Genomic DNA, 23,882 nt, shown 5'->3' on the forward strand with positions numbered 1-23,882 from the left:
CGACAACATCACTGAAGACTTGCGACTTGACTTAGACTTTACCTTTACTGACTTGGACTTGGAATCGCACTTGAGCTTTAAGACTTGAAAAGACTTGAAATCCTTATTTTAACATAATAAATAAATAATATACCCGCAAGCGGCAATTGGCGGGTTCACACACGAATAGGCCTCATGGCCTCAATAGGCAATAGGCCCAAGAGGTCCTTTAGACCCAAAAGTGAAAAGAAGCTGTTTGAGTGGAAAAAATGAACAAATAAATCAATGTGCAAAAAAAGGTTCAATTGGGGCACTAAAGGCCCAAAAGGATCTAAATAATGTGTATTGGCAAAATGATTCAGATCACAGAACTAAATCACATGCTGAGATCAGCGTTGTGTGTGTTTGTGTGGTATTTCGTGTGAGCAATAGTTTTCAGTCAGTTCCGAAATATGACCACTAGATGGAGGCCAAGTACTACCATACTGATATCTCATTAATCTCCGTAATGAAATAGGACATTTTGGTGAATTAAAAGGTTCATTTCTGGTCAGGCAGTGAACTTTATGTAAAAAAAAAAGATTCAGTTGAGGCACTAAAGGCCCAAAAGGATCAAAATAATGTGTATTGGCAAAATGATTCAGATCACAGAACTAAATCACATGCTGAGATCAGCTTTGTGTGTTTGTGTGGTGTTTCATGTGAGCAATAGTTTTCAGTCAGTTCCGGTGTCAGTTCCGGTGAAAACTACCATACTGATATCTCATTATTCTCAGTAATGTAATAGGACATTTTGGTGTATTAAAAGTTTCATTTCTGGTCAGGCAGTGCACTTTTTGTTATGAGATGTAATTGCAATGTTATAGAACTCATTGATCTGAATCATACAAGACCAATTACTTGTATTCTGCATAACAAGATTGCAGCATGAGTTTTTATGTTTTCTTAGGTTTTTGGGTACTGTAGCGCCCCCGACAGGCCCCCTGGTGCAGCGCGGCTGGCGGACGCGCTTGGTGCAGCGTGGCTGGCGGACGCGTCGGATGCTGTGCGGCTGGTCTCTCCCCTCGGTGGGCCGTATGCCATTCCTCTTTCGCCTCGCGACCGCCCTCCGGAGCTGGCAGTGTGGGCGTTCTCCTCAACCTCCATCACCTGGCTCCAGCTCATGGGCTGCTCCGGGCTGCCACCCCAGGAATAGTCCATCTCGCTTCCCCTGGAGCGGTCGGAGGACCTGCCCACCTCTGGACTCCTCCCTCCTTTCACCGTCCCGCTGGAGAGCACCCGGGGGGGCGGACTATCCTCTTCCACCGTAGTCTACGGTGGGGGCGGAGCACACAGATGGAGGGTAGTCCTCATCTTCCTCCTCCTCCCCACCGTAGTCTACGGTGGGCGGGGTGAGGTAATCCTCTTCCTCCGAGTCCTCCTCCCCAAACTCGCTCTCTGGGGTTGATGCGGTGGCACCTATCACGCAGGCGCCCACCCTTAGAGGCGAGAGGGCGCGGGAAGGAGGGGGGTGTCGCTCCCTCCATACCCTCACAACGCCCTCGCGGAGCATTTCCGCCAGCTCGGGGTTGTCGCGCTCGCACCCCCGAGCTGTAACCAGCTGGAAAGCACACGCCGGGTCTTTCTCCATCTCCTCGAACGTCGGCGTGGTTTTGTGGCGGGGGGGGAGGGGAAGAGGCATGGTGATGCCGCTTGCTAGGGTGTTTGCCCTTCTTCGGCCGGGTGGTGTAGCCTGGCATAGTGTCTCGGTCGGCTCGTCGTTCTGTGACGTTCGGGCGCAGACAAGGACGAGACACGGAATCCTCTGTTTAGCAGACGTCACTTTAATAATTAACATGAAATGCGCTTGAAGCGCACGGAGAAACATATAACGGACACGTAAACGTGTAGACTCAGACAACGACGAGCACAGGACACTGCGCGAACGCACATTAAGTAGACAAACCACATAAGTCCCACGTGATTACGAGACGAGCCACAGGTGAGACAGATGATCACAAGACATAACCGCACTAGGAGACGTAGACGACGTAAACACATGTCCAAAAGGGAGGGGCCGGGGTCCTCAACGTGACAATCTCTTGTAAAATTTCAGTTTGGTATACCAATATAATACACTGTCCATTATGGTGGTCATAGTTTTTAATCGAATTGCCGGCTTCATGGTATAATTATTCTCAAACAATTAAACATAAGCTTCTGTATTTACAGAAAGTCAAACTTGCATGAGTGATAAACACATTTTATGTTGGTGAAGCTCAGAAATGAAGAAGATGCCACTCTACCCTCTCAAGGTCTTTCAGTGCATTCAAGATGTTTAGTTGTAAGAGGTTCCCAAATATGGGTACTGGTCGGGGTCCTGGAGCGAGGTTTTTGGACCTCTGGATCCTGATGATGATGAAGATGAAGATTATACAAATCCAAACCAGAATCAAGGATCCCAGCATGATGGCTGTTCCACTGCAGCTTTCCACACTTTGTACCTTTGATACGCGTCCAACTAATAAACCTGCCTCTGAACCCTGTTGGCAGACAGCCAGACAGAAGAAAGTTCATTTGTTGTTCTTAACATTCTTCTTTTTTTAATACTGATTCTGAAAAAGTGAAAAAAAAGACTGCAAATATGTCTTTCCCGACGTCATTCCTCTTCCCTACATATTAACATTTTCTAACCATCATCCTGTCACCAGTTAAGCTGAGCTGAATGCTGTGGAATCATATTTTAAAATAAATGTAAATTTTTGTGTATTTTAATTGTATTTCTATCAATTACAGTTAGGAATGGAAAAAAATGACCATCAATTTAAATAAAATATTTTTAGTCAATTAAAGTAATATTGCTATATCATAGTGCTTAAAATGGTACTGGAGTGGCGAGGTAGGCTAGCACGACGAGGAGAGTAGGATTTGCAAAAACAGACGTTTATACTTTGGTGAATAGGGCAAATAGTGCACACTAAACATGAACACATAAATGTGTAGACTCAGACAAACATTATATAGATAAACTAAACAAGACCCAAGTGATGACGGGGACGAGCCACATATGAGATGGATGAACACACGCACACGGAACCACACCCCAGGAAATACACATAGGCCTATAGACCAGGGTATCTGCACATTTTTAAATCTCAAATTCAATGACTTTTAAGACCTTTTTAATACCTCTCACCAGAAGAAATAATACTATTACTGGGGATGCAGGTGTGTTCCACATCGTTGACGGGGGGGGGGGGGGGGGGGGGGGCAATTGTTGACCGGGGGGGGGGGGGGGGGGGGGGTGTTGGCGAACGAAAATTGTTGACGTTGTTGAGGCTGTACACTCCAATGCTAGGAATCTAGCACTAGGACCCTGGAGCGGTTATTTTCTGCATGGTCCTAGCGCTAGATTCGGCAAAGTTCACATCGCGCCAGAACAACTGAACAACACACACTTATAATAATTTTATGCCTCCCCTCATAAAATTCCAGACATTTTAAGACATTTTTAGGCCTTGAATATGGAAAACTAAATTTAAGACATTTTAAGACTTTTTAAGGACCCGCGGGTACCCTGATAGACATAACCAGACATAGGCTGTGTTCGAAATAGACTACTACATACTGGATACTGCATACTGGACTCAGTATATACTGGATACTGCATACTGGTCCTCGTAGTAGTATGCAGTACAGTTTCCAGTATGCGACAAAAGCAAAGCACACTACGGGGTCACGTGAACGTAGCGTTGCATGATGGGATGCAGTACACCACGAAGATAGCTCTGTTCGCGTACTGGAATATTTTGCGGAAGTAGTAGGTCATCCGGGTATGTTTCGCGTACTGGAAATTTTCATTTTGGTCACATACTGCATACGACATACTGATTTGGGGCTCGATCAGTATGCCAGTAGTATGTAGTAGACTATTTCGAACACAGCCATAGACTACACCTACACATGCCCAAAGGGAGGGGCCAGGCCAAGCTACAATTCACACAGGCTCACCAAAATTGGACACAAGAAGATTGGAAAAATGTTGCCTGGTCTGATGAATCTCAATTCTTGCTGTGATATTCAGATGGTAGGGTCAGAATTTGGCATCAACAACATGAAACCATGGAACCATCCTGCCTTGTATTAACGGTTCAGGCTGCTGGTGGTACAATGGTTTGAGGGATATTTTTCCTGGCACACTTTGGGCCCATTAGTACCAACTGAGCATTGTGTCAAGGCCACAGCCTACCTAAGTATTGTTGCTGACCATGTCCATCCTTTTATGGCCAGTGCACCCATCTGCTGATGGCTACTTCCAGCAGGATAACACGCCATGTCATAAAGTGCAGACGGGTTTCTTGAACACGTCGATGCGTTCACTGTACTCGAATGGCCTCTACATTTACCACATTGGATCATGGATGTATAGCCGACATATCTGCAGCATCTGCGTGATACTATCATGTCAATATGGACCAGACTCTCTGAGGAATGCTTCCAGTACCTTGTTGAATCTATGCCACGAAGGATTAAGGCAGTTCTGAAGGTAAAAGTTGTGCCTAATAAAGTGGCCGGTGAGTCTATGAGCCAACGTTTTCGTCACAGTTTTTACTGCCATTAACTTCAGTAGTACCTTTAAAATGGTCAAATTGTACAGAAAATGTTTAGCTGGTTACTTTAACAAATGCAACTACCATGAACAGAAACAAGTGTGTTCACATCTTTACAAACCATTTCGTAAATCGAATTGCAAATAAGGTGAACCCTTAGGCTATACATGATGAAACGTCTCTGAAAACTTTTCAAAAAGGCCACTTGGACGTTAACTTAAAAATACACTAAAACACACCATCTGTCGGGACTGTGATGTTTGAGCCAAAATTATTCTTTTAGATTTAAATATTTTTGTGAACGTGTAGGTGTGACGGGCAGGGTGAGCGAAATAAAATGGAAGCGATCACACCAAGTCTCAGGGAAAAAGGATGGTTTAATGAAGAAAGTGTGCAAACCAAAAACCCATGAGTCGATCCGAATTAAGGATATAATAACCAGTGGTCAACTGGTACAAAGACAAGACATATATACAGGGCCCGTTGACAGTCTTGCTGGGGCCCGGGACAAGAAAATATCATGTGCCCCCCCCCCCCCCCCCCCCCCCCCCCGGCTTACGTCATTTGAATTTTCTCTGTAGCAGACAATCCTTGTGTTAGGTCATATAGTATATAATATAGCCACACATCAAAGCTGTTTCTGACAGCTGACTGGTTTATACTTGACGCGGCGCGAGCGGCGCGAGGGTCCGCGCGGCGAAAATGACGTAATCGCAGTGGCACCGAACGTGCGCGAGGGTCTCGATTCGCGATTCGATTCACGAGGTCGTGCGCCTCTCGAATTTTGTAACTTCGCGCGCGCCGCGCTTCAGCGCAATGAACAAAGTCACGTTTGCAGGGTTCATACCAATGATCTATATTGGTTCATACACCTTTATAAGGTGGAATTCAAGCACTTGTACGTCACTTTAAAGGTCCATTTCAATATTTCCCTGAACACTAAACTTAATTAAGTTAAATATTTATACATATACTCAAAATAATTCGCTTTTTATTTACATTATTTAATGGTTGTTTATTTTCAAAATGCCCAATCTTAACGTCTTCACGTTCTCTCATGTTTCGTCCTGGAATTACATTTGTTGTGAAACGAAGTAGTACTTTAGCCTAAATTCCAGCACTTTTCAAACCTGGAACACAATGCAACATTAAAATTCGTCAGGTAAATGTTTTTTCTTTCTTTTCTGCGCTCCAGATTTCTGTTTACTTTAACTATCCTCCACTGTATTTCCCGCTGTTGGGCGGGTACCAGCCAGTTACGGTCGGTGCTGGATCAAACCATTTTTCAGTGGGAGGAGGGGGTGTATGCACTTAATGGAAAATATGCAGATAAAAAACATATATATTTTAGCCATTGAGCTTATTTTGAGTAGAAAATTTTATATTAATGAAAGATTTCAAGATTATTTAAAATTATAGACTTTAAATAAAAATTAAATTGCTGGGCTCTTTGATGGGCCCCCCTGGCCCTGGGGCCCGGGACAACAGACCCGGTTGTCCCCCCCTGTCGACGGGGCTGCATATATAGACGAACAAATGACCCTCAGGTGAGACCCCACCTGAGGGATGAACACCACATGACCACAACAGGACAGCTGCCGCTGTGGAAGGGGGCGACCGGCAGGGGGCCCTCCGCAACGTGACAGTAGGAAGTGCTATGAACATATTACCATGAAAACTTGGGTTTTAAATGTACTCTTGTATACAAACATTTTCAGAATAGTAAGACAAAATAATTACAAAAACTTTACTTATAACTTTACGTTCTATAATGTTATCATATTTCTGAGAAAGATATATAATCCATATACATTTATTTAATAATCTAACATACTTTATTACTTTTAGCTTTTGCGGTTTGTCCTCGATTGATGTGGCGAGTGGCTGTTCCCGGAATTCTCTGTACTCTGTCTGACATACCATTAATCCAGTGGCTGAATCAGACATATTTGGTATTACACATATTGGTACTCACATATTTTATTTATGTGAGTTTATTTCCGAATCATAAGTATGCTACAGATCCCAGGGGGGAAAATATACTTTTTCTGAAAAAAAAACATTATTCAATTTAATTTATCATTATTTGTTCACAGAAAACCAGTGAGAGTGAAGGTCGCGCTCTGTGTGAGTAAGAAACTTATTTCAGAGGTTGTGACTTCTCTCCTGGTACGTGTATACACAGGCGACGCCAGACGTAGTTCATAGGGAACTGTCAGGATCAGGGGATCTAACTCTACAAGAGTCGAGAGGTTTGGCGGTCGAACTCCACGGGGGTGTATACAGGGGGTGTAACTGAGTGATTGGGAGTTTCACCCTTGGCTGGGAGTCGAGCACCAGGTGGCCACTCATTGGGCTGATGAGCACACAGTTCGCAGAAAACCAGTGAGAGTGAAGGTCGCGCTCTATGTGAGTGTGAGTAGCTAACTCTGTTCTAATTATTTTTAAAAGTTTTCCTGATTATTATTATCTTACTTACTTTACTTTTTTACATTATTTTATTTAGTTACATTTTATCTTATTTTAATATTTATTTTATTACATTATTATTATTTTATAATTTGTCATTATTTTATTATGTTTGTTTCCTTTTTATCTTTAATTTCTTTTAACATTTTCCTTTTGTCTTATCTTTGCTTCCTTTTAAAGTTTCTTTTTATTTATTCTGTAAAGCACTTTGAGTTGCATGTATGTATGAAATGTGCTATAAAAATAAATATTATTATTATTATTTATGTGTTGTTGAGTCCTTACTTAATGTATAATGTTGTGTCCTCGACATTGAAATTCTGTCTATGTTTATAGCCCACATAATGCTATTTAGCTTTATCTGGGGTAACTAGCTATTAAAGTCACGGCTGATCGATGTATTAACAAGACATATCTACTCGTGCTTTGGTAAGACCTTTCAGCTCAACAGAAATTCTGCAAAGGAATTAATCTACCATTATCTTAATTTACCAAAGTAAAAGCTGAATTTGAAACAATTTGTAGTTTGTTAACTAGCTAGCGAATGTTAGCTATATAAGTGGCTAAGATCCTCTAAGAAAACGAAATATCTGAAATTACATTAATAGGCGTTGTGCCGAGTACAAATATACAGTCCCATCACCAAGGACAATGCAACGATCTCCCGTGACTACATAAGGTGCAGGCTGACCCAGGAAAAATAATGGACACCACCAGTAGGTGCCAACTCCTCAGTAAGGAAAGTAGCTAATGACTGTCCTAAAAGTCAATTAGAAGGCCGTGAATAACATCATTGCCTAATTTCAGTAATCATCCACCTGCATGTAATTGATGCTGTAGCATAGAGGAATAACAGGAGGCATAATCAGTTAAGACAAATTGCATGCAAAACATTTTTTGATAAAACCCCATGGACCCCCATACAACACAGAATGAAGCTCACAAAAAACTGGAAAAACCAATATGAAGTTGTAATTTATATGAATTTTATGATTTATTATGGTGATGTCTTATACAGACAACAAAAGATTACCAGTTCACTGTTTTTGCATTTCTCCAAGTTTCTGTCTCAGTCTGACCTCCATCTTGTATGGTCTAGGTGTGAGTGTGATTCCATATACAGGAGTGAAGTCTGGTTCTCCTGCATCTTCAGGCCAGACAAACTGGAACCGGCGCAGCAGGGAGACCAAGATGAGGAAGAGCTCCATGCGAGCCAGACCCTCACCAAGACACATGCGAGGCCCTACACACACACACACACACACACACACACACACACACACACACACACACACACACACACACACACACACACACACACACACACACACACACACACACACACACACACACACACACACACACACACACACACACACAGAATAATGTTGTCAGTTAATCAGGGCATTATTTTAAGCCCACTCAACATAGACTCATAGAAAAATCTAAAATAAAATGTTAAACAATGCAAAAAAATTGTCTTTTATTATTCCTCCTGTATGAATTTAAACTGTACACAACTCCCACCTGCAGAAAAGGGTAGGAAGGCTTCAGGTTTCTCAAACTGTCCCTGGTCATTGAGGAAGTTGGCTGGGTTGAACTCATGAGGAAACTTCCACTGGTCTTCCTCACTCAGTACTGAGGAGAGATTGGGAATTATAAGAGTGCCCTGGAACATGAATGATGAAAGAAAGAATGATTAGACAAATAAGTATAGCAAAATAACTAAAAGTAACAAGCTAACTGTCATCATCACCTTTGGGATGCTGTAGCCCATAAGTTGAGTATCTCTCGATGTGCTGTGGAACACACTCAGAGGTACAGTGTTTGCGACGCGCTGAGACTCGTGAATCACAGCCTGTGTGTACGGCATGTTGTGTCTGTCCTCAAAAGATGCCTGAGCTTTTCCCTCTAGAACCTCATCAATCTCCTGCCGGCATCTCTCTACAAACACAAGTCAGAGAGCATTACTGCACTATTCCTCTGGGAAATTATATCAGCTTCTGTTCAGTTTAGTAAGTAATTTCATTACAAGAAACATTACACAACCTATATGCCATTGAAAGCTTCACTATTGGAGAGTTTAGTATCAGATTTTCATTACAGTCTTTATGTGTATAACTGACACGTCAATTTGTACTGAACTGAATATATTCAACATATGGAACTACTACTGCCCATGTTCAATTCATAAACATACCAATAATGTTACATTGATGGAGAACAATAGTTATGTTACAGTTTAGACCTTGAATGTGTGGATGAGCCATGAGGTAGAGGAATGCTGTTAGGAGGGTGTTGGAGGTGGTGTCTGTCCCAGCAACATGCAGGTCTATCACTATCGCCAAAAGATTCTTCTCATCAAAAGAAGATTGACCATCTCCTTTCTGTTAAAAGTAAGACATCATCTGAGAAGACACCTTATACAATTATCTATTGTGTAAAAAACCTTATGGCAGAAGTAACATGTTGAGGGTGTTTCCTTCAGTCAGACCAGGTGAAACTTCACAGTCACTTACTTTATCAAGTTCATCTAGGTAGCAGTCAACAAAGTCTCTTGGCTCTCCTGAATTTCTTGTTGTCTTGTGCTTGTTTATCATGTTTAGTAAGATTTGTTTAACTGTGTTGTAATTTTGAAAGGCCTTCTTAAAGGGAAGGGGAAGACCTCTCACCACAGGAAGTGTATCATAGATCTAGAAGAAAATAAGAGATGCAGTCAGCACAGAACTGCAATTTCAAATGTCTTAATGCAAACAATGTTTTATACAACACAGTGACTCACCATTGCCCAGGGTCCATTTGCGATCTTTAAATTTTCAGTGAAACATCTAACAATCTCTTTGAGGGTTTGGTGCTCATATTCGAAGCGTGTGCCAAATAAAACCAGGTAGATGATGTTTGATGCAGCATCATGGAACAAAGTCTTAGGATTCATATTTGCTCCTACATATATACACATTTGTGATAAATTTGCTTTTGTAATGTTGCTAAACAGCTGTTGTCAACAAGTAAGAAATCGTTAATGATTTCACATGTGAGACAGTGACTAAAAAAGTGATTATAAGCAACACTACAATACCAGCACTTTTCTCCAAACGTGCAACAAGGTGTTCAATCTCCCCCAGAATCCTCTTCTCCATAGACTGCTTCCCCAGGCCAAAGTTCCTCAGGGTCATGAGGGCAAAACGTCGATGCTCCCTCCATGCAGAACCATAGTCAGCCAATATGAAACCTGTGATGTTGGACTTTTATGAGTAACTTTGGTTCTATTGGTACATGCAGAAGTTGTCAAACATAATTATAATTAGAAAATTCTAGATAAAAACATGGACTCTACAAAGGAATTGCAGCTTGGTCACAGTCTGATCATTAGGACAGATGTCATGAATGAATAAATGAATGTTCAATTTATATAGCACCTTTCAAGATACCCATGGCTTTACAATTTTAACACAGGTACAAGTCTTACACGACCAGTCACACACCGGTGAGAATCGGCAATTGCGCACAGCATACTCTCTAGCAGGAACCACAGCCCACTGGGGGACTGAATAGGGTGCAGGAAGGGGAGAGAGGACAGACCCTAGTAGCAGAATACCATTCACCACTGGGCATACAAGCACACACACACATTCACGCACAGACACTTAGTCTCAAACATCATGGTTGGATTTTACCATTATTTTTCGATATGCTGTTGATCATGAGGTTCTGTGGGCGTCCAGAAAAGTCCGCAGCATTGGTCACCAAAGCCTCCTTTACAGTCTTGAAACCAGTAAGAACCACTGCTGGATTTCTGCCCAAATACAGGCTGTAAACATTCCCATAGTGTTCAGCCAACTAAATAAATACAACAAACAAAGCAATTCAAGAAATAAAACCAGAAGAAATAAATAAATTTCTAAAATCAATAAAATATTCATTCACCTATTCAACTATTTATCTCTTGAAAAGCTTCAGTTTGATTATAATACACTGTCCATTATGGTGGTCATAGTTTTTAATAGAATTGCCTGCTCCATGGTATAATTATTCACAAACAATTATTCAAAAAAAAAGCTACTGTATTTAAAGTAAAAGCCATAATCTTGCATGAGTGATAAACACATTTTACATTGGTGAAGCTCAGAAATGAAGAAGATGCCACTCTACCCTCTCAAGGTCTTTCAGCGGATTCAATATGTTTAGCTGTAACATGTTCCCAAATATGGGTACTGGTCGGGGTCCTGGAGGGAAGTTCTTGGGCCTCTGGATCCTGATGAAGATGAAGATGAAGATACAAATACCAACCAGAACCAAGGATCCCAGCATGATGTTTGTTCCACTGCAGCTTTCCACACTGTGTACCTTTAATAAATATATGTCCATGATACACACAGTACATGCAAAGATGTAATTCACACACAGTTATCCAATATGTATTCTTGCACAGCAACAATGATAAGGATTATGAAAAGGCCTTATAAAGAGCATCCTCACGCCAGACCCAAGCCTTTTTGGGGTCCTAATCAGAATTTCATTTGGGGCACCCATACCACCACCTCAGCACCAAATTCATATGTAATTAATAGGCTCATCGTGATATTTTGGTGGTTTTGGGTGCCCCCTGGTGGCACCGTACCTTGGGCCGAAAATGTACGCAGAAAACGTGCAAAAATGGTCTCTGCAGTCACAGAATTCGGTGTTTACAAACTCGTTATGGCCCCTGTGAAAGGCTCGCTGCATGCATGCATATTTTCCTCCAGCGTCCAATACGAAAATCCACTCCTTACTAATGTATGATAAATTATATCCCAGACATTGGAATGTGTCGCTGTTTATACGTCATCAATGCTATTTCGCATTATCGGGCGTAGCTATTAATGTCACGGCACATCGACGAATTAACGAATGAACGAAATGCATTAATTTCAGCCAAAAATGAATTCTGCAAAGGAAAACTACAGTTAGCTTAATTTAAGTAACTAAAAGTTAATTTGAAACTATTTTAAGTTGGATAGCAAGCTAGCTATCTAATGTTATATAAGTGGTCAAGATCCGCCAAGAAAACGAAATGTCTTAAATGAAATAACTAAGCGTTGTGCCGAGGACAGATACACAGTCCCATCAACGCAACGATCTCCCGTGACTATGAATATATATAGTTATGGCCGTACTAAACTGGCCCAGGAAAAACACCACCAGAAGCAGTTGCCAACTCCTCAGTAAGAAAATCTATAGAATGGGTCGATTACGTAATCGCTACAAATTTCCTAAATTCCTCCTCCTTGGTCCGGGCTTGGAACCAGAAAAGTTACTTTAAATGAGACAAATTGTCAAGTTTTTAAGTTTTCCTTATACGAGTACACAGCTGATCTGCCAAAAAGCTACAAAACATCAGAACAGCTCGTGCTCATAGCAAGCCTCACGGGACAACTTCAGATCACATCGGACATAAAGGGTGGACCTCAACCAGTATGGTTGAACATCAAAAGTAGAACTCTATTTAGTTTACAGTTACTATGCGGTGAGCACCAGATACCATCAGTATAGTGGTACTATGCTACATAACTATACTATAACCAGGGGCGGATCTAGAAAAATATTTATGGGGTGGCGAGAGGGGGGCAGGAATTTTTGAGGGGTGGCAACATATGGCAGACGTACATATTCTGAATTTAATCACAGTTTGATGAGAAATAGTATGTACACGCTGCCATGCACGGGCTGCCATTTACAAACTCATACAGACTCTTTCCTTTCCATTTCTGTAAGATTCAAAGTAAGTTCACAATGTTTTCATTGACACTGAGTAAATATTAACTTAACCTGCTTTACAGTCAGACTAAAGTCAGACCTAGCTAACATTACATGTATGTTTAGCGAAATAACGTTCATCAACCTGATTTTCATCATCTCAAAATCAGCATCGCAACTATAATATATATATATTATATATATATATATATATATATATATATATATATTCACTATAATTTCATATCTTGATAGATAGTTAATCAGTTTTTACCTATTTCCTCGTGTCTCCTGGTTCCCTCGCTTTGCGCCACTTCGCGTTTGTTTTCCAAACAAATCAGTCTTTTGCCGCTCTGACGTTATCTCGTGTTGGGTTCACTGCAGCCGGACATTGGAGATTCGCGCTCGTAAATGTCAAATTACCCATGGCTGTATTCAAAATGAAGATTTTAAGAACAACTACCGTTATAGCTTTAATTTTGATAACCACACAGTTATCACTACAAGTATCCATAGAGATTAATACCAGTAGCCTACAGTATTTTACTATCAACTTGTTTTTGTCCAATACTGAAATTAAACATTACTGCAATTTGCTACATATACTGTATGTGAATCTCATAACATTTTAAAACGTATGAAAAAAAATAAAGTTCAGGCTAATATGAATCTTGGATTTTAGTTGACTTTATTGATTTGCAATACACACATGAAATGTAAACTTTCATATGAATATGATGCATATATTTTTAATTTTTGTAAAAATAATAACGAATAATAATAATGAAGACAATTATTTCAAATACTAATTTATTGAAGATACACCTTTTAAACATCCTATTGTTTAACTTAATCTCAGTACACCTGTCCTTTGTCTGTCATCACTGTCCTTTTCAGACTACTGTCAACTCCCTTGTCCATGCTATTGAGGGGGAGTACCATCACAGCTGGGGAAAGGCCCTGGAGGTGATTATTCTTCTTTATTGGCTCGCCACATCCTACCACGTGTTTTCTGAGGCATTTGATGTTCCCCGAAACAACAGTGCACACTGCTGAAGGGATTATGGCCATTTTCAAAAGAGTGGTCCACTTTCCTTCTCCTGCTGAACTGGAGGACATCAGTGCAAGCTTCTGCCATCTTGCTGGATCACCTGCCTCCTCTCATGTGGCTGGCAGTTTTGACTGTGCCACATTCAGATAGTGCCACCTAAGGGCTTCCTGCTGACGCTGTTGCGGAGTGTTTTTTTCGTACTTTTCTTATCTGTTTGTTTAAATCTGATATATCTACAAATCCTTTCTGGATATATCTACACATAACTCCGACTCCAACAAACTCCACAAGCCATCGAAAGACCTTTTCGACCTTCAAAAAACATCAACGTATTTTAAAAGTATTTCAACATGTCTGAGTCACTTGTTGCTTGCGCTGAGGGTGGCATGTATAGTTAACCTTCTTCCGTCAGTAGTGGTAATTTTATTTGTGAGAAGTGTAGATTAATCAGTAACCTGACTGTTACGACCAATGTTGGTCGTTGTTTGTGTCTGACTCTCCGTGTCCAGATGTGTCTCTCCTCCCACCACGTCTCTTCGTGGTTGATTCGGATCAGCTGCTTTCTGCCCAAGACCCATAGTTCCACTATTTACTTTAAAAGATCTGCAAAGCCACGAGACGAAGAGAATCTTTCTCCATTCTGGTGTCTGGTGTGGTTTGGTGTCTTGCGTGTGTATTTGCCAGTGGTGGACGAAGTACACCAATTATGTACTTGAGTAAAAGTACAGTTACCTTGCATTGAATATTACTCAAGTAAAAGTAAAAGTATTCACCTCAATTTTTTACTTGAGTAGAAGTACAAAAGTATCTGCCTTCAAAAATACTTAAGTATTAAAAGTAAAAGTAAATACTTTTTTTTTCTTAGCGTCACATCAAAACCCCTAGGCCTACTCGATCAAAAGGTGAACAGGAAACAGTGCCTTACATTTGCCTAGCAAACACAAAATACACAAAACTAGCCTATATTATCCTCACAACATTCATCTCCAAACTTTATCCATATTAATAATTCACACTAGAAAGGTAGACAAGTGGACAAACCGTTTAATATGAAAACATAATTCACCACCAAACAGAACAATAATTTCGAACCGGCCACTTCAGTCCAGCTTGGGGGACTTTTTCTGAGGTTCTACGTTGTCCACCACATGGCAGGACAGGGAAGCTAGAAGCTCTAGCACCTATAACCTAGAACATAATATTAAACTTGGCCGAATAATTAATATAATAATAATCAGAGTTGCCAACTCTCAAGCAATGAGCGTGAGACACACGCATTGACTGTCTTTACCAGAGACCATTTTCACTCGCACTACACTTCACATACATCCGATTTCTCACACTGAAAAAAAATCTAGTTTATTTACCTCGCGACATAATACTTAATTTGTGTCCAACAATTTACACTCGCCGCCACCCCCCCCCCCCCACCCGCCAACATTTTACACACATGCCGCCGCCCCGCCCCCCAACCCTGATAATAATAATTTTAATAATAATTTAAATAATTTTGCTTCACTCATATTTACTTGCCTTCGCCTCCCTCATAGGAATAAATTGCGAAGTTCGCTTCGCTTGGCCAAATTCGCGTGTATGTGTCCCCGGCTTTAACGTTTGATGTGGGAGTCTCCTGTGTTAAGATTGCAATTCGGGTACTAGCACACTGCTTTGGATAAAAGCATCTGTTAAATGTAGTGTACTTCAATGTGATATAATTAACAGGGGTATATAAACCTACTAATCTAATGGTGAACTTACTTCGATGTGTTTTTTCAAGTTTGACAGCGAGTTCATAAATGATGACAGCGATGTGTTCTTCGGAATGCAGAGGAGGAATAGGAATAATTCTTCTTTTCGAGGAATACAAACACTTCGGGTAAATAAGGCCAGGGGTGTTGGGGGAAGTCATCTGTTGCAGCCATGTCAGATACTCAGCCATTTAGCGTACAAATCTTAATCTCTTACTGAGCGCTGATTGGTTATAGTCTGTGACATGGTACACTTTTACCTTTCGGTATTTTATTAAACGTTGATTTAAAAATGAAAAAGGAACGAGATGTTTCTGTAAATGTAACGAAGTGAAAAGTACAAATTTTCGCTTTGAAATGTAGTGAAGTAAAAGTATAAAGTCTTACCAAATAAAAGTACTTGAGTAAAGTACAGATACATGGAAATGTTACTTAAGTACAGTAACGAATTACATTTACTTAGTTACTGTCCACCACTGGTATTTGCCAACAGCTTTGATTTGACCTCCTGGTTTGTTTTGGTTTGTTTTGATGTACATGTACTATACCCCGATCTGGAGTCTGCAATTGTCCCTTCTGGTTTTGGTAGCTGGTGTATATATTTGTGTAAATATGCCTGTTAATTTGGCCCAAACAGTAAGAAAGGACTACGACGCTCTTTTTGTGTATCACGTTCTCCTTGTTTTTGTTGTAGGAAGTTTGGGGATGTCATATTGTATTTTATTTTCCTTTTCTTTGTATAGAGTGTAGGTAAGGCAGTGGCATGGTTTTTGTTATAGACGTTTTGTTTATTATTTTGAGTATTGGTTCGTGTCCTGAAGCTACATCTCTAGGCAGTTGTAAATAAAAACTCACTATTTTCCATTATCCCTATCACAGTCTCTCCATCTCCTTTCTCTGTTAGGGCTATTGCCTAGAGTAGTCATAACACTGAATGAGAAGATTTCTCGTTTAGAAGAGCACATCCAGGCTCTAGAACAGAGGTGTCAAACTCATTTTCACCGCGGGCCACATCAGCATCGTTACCCACGGAGGGCCATATGTAACTTATAAATGTACCTACTCTTTAATGTTGCCTACTCCTTGGCACTCCTTTAGACGTCCTCCATTACACTTATTGAATATAAGCATGCCCTCCATATGGCAAAATCCAGATCCGGACCCAATCTCATTCCTGATTAATTAGATACGGACCAAAAAAAAAACCGGAGCATTTATTTCAGGGCTATTGAAAAAACACTCCGTCACGAGTGTTACGTTTGCCACCTCCGCTCAACAACCTACGTTCGATGAAACAACGTTGAATCAACGTTTAATGTTAAATGGTTGCACAAACGTTGAACTATTAACGGCGAATCAACGTAATATCTTCAACCTGCCTTTGTATTACCATTTCAAGTTCAAAAAACACAATACAATAAAAAAGTACAAACAACTCTTTGGCATTGGCTGAGGGTTTTGAAAGAGGTATTAATTATTATTATTATTATTATTATTATTATTATTATTAGTAGTAGTAGTAGTAGTAGTAATAATAATAATAATAATAATAATAATACAGTATAATTTTTATTTATTTATTATTTCATCCAAAAACGTCGTCAAAAACAGGCATGTATTAACCAGGAAGACAACATCAGGCAATGAAACAGTTTGAAATGTTTTGAGGCAGAAACAAAACAAATCAACAGGTTTAAATAGAGTAGCCTCTCTCGGCATTACACTGGCTTCAGATTAAATATCTTTTGAATATTAAAATTCTTTTGTTGACCTATAAGGCATTAAATAGTCTTGCTCCACAATATCTGAGTGAACTCATTGCATACTATAACCCATCTCGCCTTTTGCACTCCAAAATTTCTCTTAGTTCCAAATATTTTTAAGACTACAGACGGAGGCAGAGCTTTTTCCTTTAAAGCCCCTCAGAAGTGGAATAGCCTTCCAGCTCCAGATCTGAGATTCTGACACAGTTGCAATCTTTAAATCTAGACTCAACACTCACCTATTTTATCAAACCTTCAGTTAGTATTCTACTTGTGAAGGTGTGGGGCTCGGGGGCCCCCAAATCTTGAGACTTCTGGTAATCTGAGATGTTGATGCTGTCATCTAGCCGTGTCATGGAATCACTCTAGTTGTGATAATGACTTGGCTGGAAAGCAATGTCTCAGTGAGCCCTCATGACTGTGGTCAACTCTGAACCCCTCCCTTTAGTTATGCTGCTATAGATTACCTTGCCGGAGCCACATGCTTATCACTGGCATGTGAGATATGCATGTTTAAATCAATGGCTGTTTAAATTGATTATCTTTTTTGCATGACTCTAGAAGACGATTCTATACAAGCACCTAGGAGATGGTCTGGCTTGCCAGTAGATGTGCTGATGCCGGGGTTGGATGTGTCATTGCCGCAAGAGGACGCGCTGATGCCAGCTCACCATCTGCACTGAAGGGACTGTGACTACTTGGCCTGGGAACTAGAACTACAACTATAACTATAGAACTACATTTGGACTACAAATATGGACTTTTGCTAGCGGGCCGCCCAATGGAGGATCGGTTCCCTTTTGGTTTCTTCCTAATCCCCACCACCATAGGGAGTTTTTCCTTTCCTCGCCTCTGGTTTGCTCATTAGGGATCTGGACCCATACAATTGTAAAGCTGCTTTGTGACAACATGTGTTGTAAAAAGCGCTATATAAATAAATTTGACTTGGCTTAAAGAGGACATATTTAATACAAAACTCAGCTGCAGGCCATCTGTGACCACAGAGGCCTTTTCCTGAATATTTTCATGGGCTTACCTGACTTAGTGCATGATGCCCGGGTCCAAAAGTGGAGCTCAGTCTATGTGCAGCAGGTTTACCCACCACAAGGCTGGTGCATCACTGGAGATGGAGGTTATCCCTGTCTTCACCCATCTGCCTCATGACTCAATTTAGAGAGCCAGTACAGAATGCAGTGCAGGCCAGGTACAACAGACACCTGTCCAAGGCCGGGTCTGTGGTGAAGAGCGCATTTGGGATGATGAAGACCTGATGGTGTTCATCTTTCTAAAGGCTGTTGAGGTGAAAGAGGGGTTATAAAAGGTCCTTTAAAGTAAATCATAATTTAAGCACTAATGTAATATAAAATCATACATAGTAATGAATTACAAGGTTTTCTATTATTAGTTGTGCCTTAATCTTAATCTTATTCTCTGTGCTAACCCCTGTCTTTGGGGCCTTCAACTCCAACATGTAACAATAATCCAAAATGAAATGAAAAATAATAATGCACATTTTGCATCCCATCATGCAACGCTATGTTCACGTGACCCCGTAGTATGCTTTTCTTTGTCGCATACTGGAAACTGTACTGCATACTACTACGAGGACCAGTATGCAGTATCCAGTATATACAGAGTGCAGTATGTAGTAGGCTATTTCGAACACAGCTGGTATGAAAGTGGCCGCGTAGTATGATGGGATGCAGTACATCACAAAGCTAGCTCTGTTCTCTGTACTGGAATATTTTGCGGAAGGAGTAAGTCATCCGGGGATGTTTTGCGTACTGGAAAAATTATTTTTTATTCACATACTGCATACTGATTTGGGGCCCAAGCAGTACGCCAGTAGTATGTAGTAGGCTATTAAATTTTCTTTTCATTTGTTGCTGCCAACTGGGGTGGCAGCAGAGGTGGCAAGGGCTCAGTCTGAAATGCCGTACTAAAGCAGTAGGCACTAGATTTCAATGCAGTATGTTCTGCTCAACCCTTAAAGCAGTGTGTTCTTTCAGTAGGCAACTGGGCAGTTTTCATAACCTCGGACATACTACATCCGCCATTTTACTTATGGTATATGACGTCACACTAACATAGTTAAAGACCGCTATTCATTAAAAGCACCATTCCATATTTTTCTGTTTTATATTTTCACGACATTTACCTCGTTTGGTCATGGATTTAGAATCAGCATCAAGACGTCATTGAGGACTAACAGTTACAATAACCATTAATCTCAATTTAGCCCTAATTATCCAACACCTAGATATATTTATATTTGCAAGGGTTAGGGCATAATTTGGCATTTCGCTAGCTTTATTGACAAGGTGAGGTGAATCCAACAACTTTGTTATATCAGCATGAAAATTAGGCAACCAAGATTTAAAATAAACAAACAGAATGAGCATAAAAGAATTTGACCTATAAACCACTTCTAAACCAAATAAAAGTGGTCAAGTCTTTAAATCACAGAAAGCAAAAGTGTCTAAAGTTGAAGTAATGTTTCAGATATCGTCACCATCATAGTTTTTATTTTTGTGGTTGTACAAAAAGTTGATAAAACAATTTTGGAAAAATTAAGGCCTTTAAAAAGTATCAAAAAGCCTTAATCACGATTTTGGGGGTATTGAATTTTCGTTGATATTTTAGTTTTACCTAAACAACAAAGAGTATGCATGAATGTATCTATTTTCCTCCACGCAACTATTTAAAAATAACGTGACGCTGTCGCCTGTAAAGCATCTAGAGGCACTTTAGGATCATTAATGTCCAACGTCTTGAGAAGATGCATTGCTTCGTATACCACACATGCGGCTACAGATGTTCCATTTATACTGTCAGGGAAATTTGCTAATGTCATTTAAGATAACATTAAATTCAGTAGTACAAACCAGATTCCAAAAAAGTTGGGACACTAAACAAATTGTGAATAAAAACTGAATGCAATCATGCGAAGATGGCAAATGTCAATATTTTATTCGTAATAGAACATAGATGACAGATCAAAAGTTTAATCTAAGTAAATGTGTTTATTCAAAAAATATGTTGATAAAAATTTTTAACAAATGTTGAAAGTGTCAACAAATCCCAAAAAATTTGGGACAAGTAGCAATAAGTAGCTGGTGTAGCGACCCGAGCTGAAGAATGGTCAAAACTCTAAAACTGATGATTTGTCAGATTTATTCTTTATCTTCGGAATTCACCGTAAGAGCTAGTTAAAACAAAACAAGGTTTGCAATTACTGTTTATATAGAACAATACAGACCATGACAGCATGTTAAAGTGTAAAACAACTTCACAATAGCTTATCACAATCACAATCAATATCCGTTCAATCGAGCCTTACTCAAATGCTCAGACCAAAAAGACAACAAAGAAATAAGCTTCTGACAAATAAGCACCTTCAACTCAAAATTAACGTTATAAAATATTTACCTTGTTCGCCATTTAGCTAGGTGGTCCCCACTTTTTGCATTAACAAGCAACAAAAAAAATACCAAACTGAACTGAGTCACAAACACTCAACAAAAAAAAACAACAACTGGATATTTGTCAAAGATCCTTTACAGCTGGAAAAAGGAAATTGAGCATATAAAGAAGAGCTGGAAATCAATTAACACTAATTAGGTCAATTGACAACATGATTGGGTATAAAAAGAGCTTCTCAGAGGGTCAGTGTCTCTCTGAAGCAAAGATGGTAAGAGGGTCACCAATTCCACCGTTATTGCGCAGAAATATAGTGCAGCAATACCAGAATGGTGTTACCCAGCGTAAAATAGCAAAGACTTTTAAGTTGTCATTTACACTTATAATAACATTTACATTTTGTGATTTACATGATGACAATTCATCCTAGGTAATAGTACGGATAGGCCAGAATTCAAGATACCTCTGAGTCAGACTACTACTAAACTTTAGTAGTCAATATCATTACCTACATACAATTTAGAACAACGGCAAGTGCTATCTGCTGAGTTAGTGCTCTGTTAAGAACTCAACAAACAAGTGAGTCTTCAGTCTACGCTTGAAGACAGCAATAGACTCTGCAGTCTGAGCAGCTAATGGAAGATTGTTCCACCATCTTGAGCCAGGACAGAGAATGGAGTTCTCTGCATGGAGTTTCGAGTCGAGCCAAGTTTGAGATTTTGAGTGCTCACTGTACGGATCGGCTTTAGACCATGAACACAATTTAGGGAGGGGCTAGTCTGTTTTTGGCTTTATAAGCAAGCATCAAGGTTTTATATCTAATGCATGCCACTACTAATGCAAGCTCAGCTGGTTTATTCCAACGTGGTCCGAACACAGGGTAATGGCGCTGGCTTAATAACTAAAAATGTATTTGGTGTATCGGAGAATGGGGAAGACTATCAGTTATCAGCAGGAATAGACATGGAGAGATCACATGCAAATTGGAGAACTGTGTGTACAAATCTTAATGAAGATTATGAAAATAAAGTTGAACACAAACATTCAGAATGTATTAACAGAAAACTTAGTTAAATCTACAGTTCAAGTAACTATGCCCTTTTATAAATTATGCCCAGCGGTTAGACTCTCACGTGTTGAGGATTTTTTGGTGGTTTCATCGTCCTCTCTGAATTCTCCTGAAATTAGGAGGAAATTTCCACCACAGGCTCCTCGTTGATAAAAAGCGACGTCGTCCAGGTGTGTTGGGAATCGTCCTTCTGAATATGGAGTCCAGGAATGTGAGTCTCATTCACGGTTTGACAGGTAATTGATCGCCTTTGTTTCAGTCCGTGTGGCCACGTTAGCAAGCTTGATAGCAGTAGCAAGCTTGCCGCTGTAACGTTGATCAGTTGGTTGTTAATTACACCGTAACCCGGGCTCGTTAATTAAGAAATATGACTCTCAGCTATTTGCTGTTAGTCGTATCAAAGTTCGCATGCTCTCAATAAAGAAAACCGGAGAGAGTGAAAAATGGCAGAGCCTCTCTTTAATAGGTCTAACCTAGTTGCAGGTCAAACCAGAGAGAGAGCGATGGATGGCTGAACAGGGTATTTAAACACCTGAATACCACGTACTATAGACACACCCTATCTTCCATCAAAGCAAGCACGTTCAATGTGTTGCCAGTGGTACTGCCACCTGCTGGTTCAGCATGATACCTACAAGGATAAAGTGATAGCATGGAACTCAAAGGATTGAAAGAGCTGAGAAGGAGAGTTTGGTGTAATGCCACTCTGAAGATAGCAGTAGACCTGTGCCACCTCCCCTTCCAAGGCACCATGGTGAATGAGTGAATGAGAAGGCAGAGGACATAGCAGCTGGAGTTGCAGAGTTCTCCAGAGTGATCCAGGTTTCGGTCAGAGCCAAGCAGTGTAGTGAGTGGAGAGATGCTGAGGTGAAGTCAGCCTTCTGGACAGCAGATTGGCAATTCCAGAGTCCTCCACTCACTGTGATTGGTGTTTGTGGTGACCGTTGTGGGTAAATTAGGTTTGTGGTGTTGCAATGACTATGATGGTATCTATGAGCAAGAATTGGCAGGCACATTATGGAATAGAACAAGCTTTATGGATACTAGTAGGGAAAGAGAATGGCAGAATAAGTTGAGACTTAGGTTAGTTAGAGATTCAGTGTCTTTGGAGGAAAGTAGATTAAAGCAGAGAGCGTAGAAGCATGCACTTCAGTCACCGCTGAATCACACTTTTGAAACTGCATCATATGGAAGCTGACACCGAGGAGTTTGATGTAAAGGCTACAAGAGAAAAACTGGTCCAGCTATTTAAAAGAGAAGATGCTAGGTCAATATGCAGATATACTGTGTCAAGTGCTGGACAGAGTAGTCAGCAAGGAAGTCATGTATCAGTGAAGAAGGTGGATGCAGCTACACATTTAGCATCAAAACGTGCTGAAATAAAAAGGGAAAAGGACATCTATGCTCAGAGGAAGGAGGTGCTAGACCAAAAAGAGAGGTTAAAAATGCTGGAAGATCAACGGGATCTAGAAGCCATGAAGGCTGAGTACAGCGTGTATGCTGAAGAGGAGTCAAAATTCAATGCTGAAAAGGGAGAACTAGCACTAGAACTTGCTTTGCCTTCAAGTCAGCTCCCAATTAAGCATGACAACATCCCCAGAGCTCAACCTTCCAAGAATACAACGGTCCTTCCTTGTTTTGAAGGTAAATTGGAGACAGAGGCAAATTGTGCCTCACTAGTTCAGGCTTTAAAGGAATCTTTAGCAATAGCTAGCAATTTCTGTTTTGGCACAGGCTAAAGGCAGACTAGACGATGGCTCATTGAGAACTTTTTTCTATGAGGCCATGTCTATTGTAAACAACTGACCACTTACCACAGATACAATTCAAGACCCTAAGAGCGTCGAACCTTTAACGCCTAATCACTTACTCACGATGAATTCTTCTGTACCCCTTCCTCCTCCTGGTAATTTTGTCAGAGAAGACTGATACAACAAGAAAAGGTATGGATACATATGCAAGTGTGTACTGTAATCACGCTTTTCGCTCATTTTCGCTTTTCGCACACATGTGAAGGGTTGTGAGAGGAGGATAAAAAATTGTATAGAGCGCACACAG

At 40.4% G+C, this 23,882-nt stretch overlaps 1 protein-coding gene across 2 annotated transcripts; it reads right to left on the reverse strand.

Moving 5' to 3' along the window:
- Window positions 1-2,358: 2,358 nt before the first annotated feature.
- Window positions 2,359-23,816, reverse strand: LOC143527110 (cytochrome P450 2F2-like). 2 transcript variants are annotated; one of them, XM_077022078.1, is made up of 12 exons: window positions 20,765-23,816; window positions 18,372-18,627; window positions 11,190-11,384; window positions 10,715-10,877; window positions 10,117-10,269; window positions 9,820-9,980; window positions 9,557-9,730; window positions 9,286-9,424; window positions 8,794-8,981; window positions 8,565-8,706; window positions 8,071-8,280; window positions 2,359-2,501 (listed from the first exon to the last, which is right to left on the reverse strand). In XM_077022078.1, exons 3-11 carry the CDS (start codon window positions 11,346-11,348, stop codon window positions 8,075-8,077), a joined length of 1,485 nt encoding a protein of 494 aa, XP_076878193.1. In that variant the 5' UTR covers window positions 11,349-11,384; window positions 18,372-18,627; window positions 20,765-23,816; the 3' UTR covers window positions 2,359-2,501; window positions 8,071-8,074. The 2 variants fall into 2 exon arrangements, with proteins under 2 accessions (XP_076878193.1, XP_076878192.1); XM_077022077.1 differs by lacking the exons at window positions 18,372-18,627; window positions 20,765-23,816 and adding an exon at window positions 13,048-13,157.
- Between the last annotated feature and the right edge of the window lie 66 nt (window positions 23,817-23,882).

The sequence above is a fragment of the Brachyhypopomus gauderio genome, chromosome 11 (assembly GCF_052324685.1).
Source record: "Brachyhypopomus gauderio isolate BG-103 chromosome 11, BGAUD_0.2, whole genome shotgun sequence".
Lineage (NCBI taxonomy): Eukaryota > Metazoa > Chordata > Actinopteri > Gymnotiformes > Hypopomidae > Brachyhypopomus > Brachyhypopomus gauderio.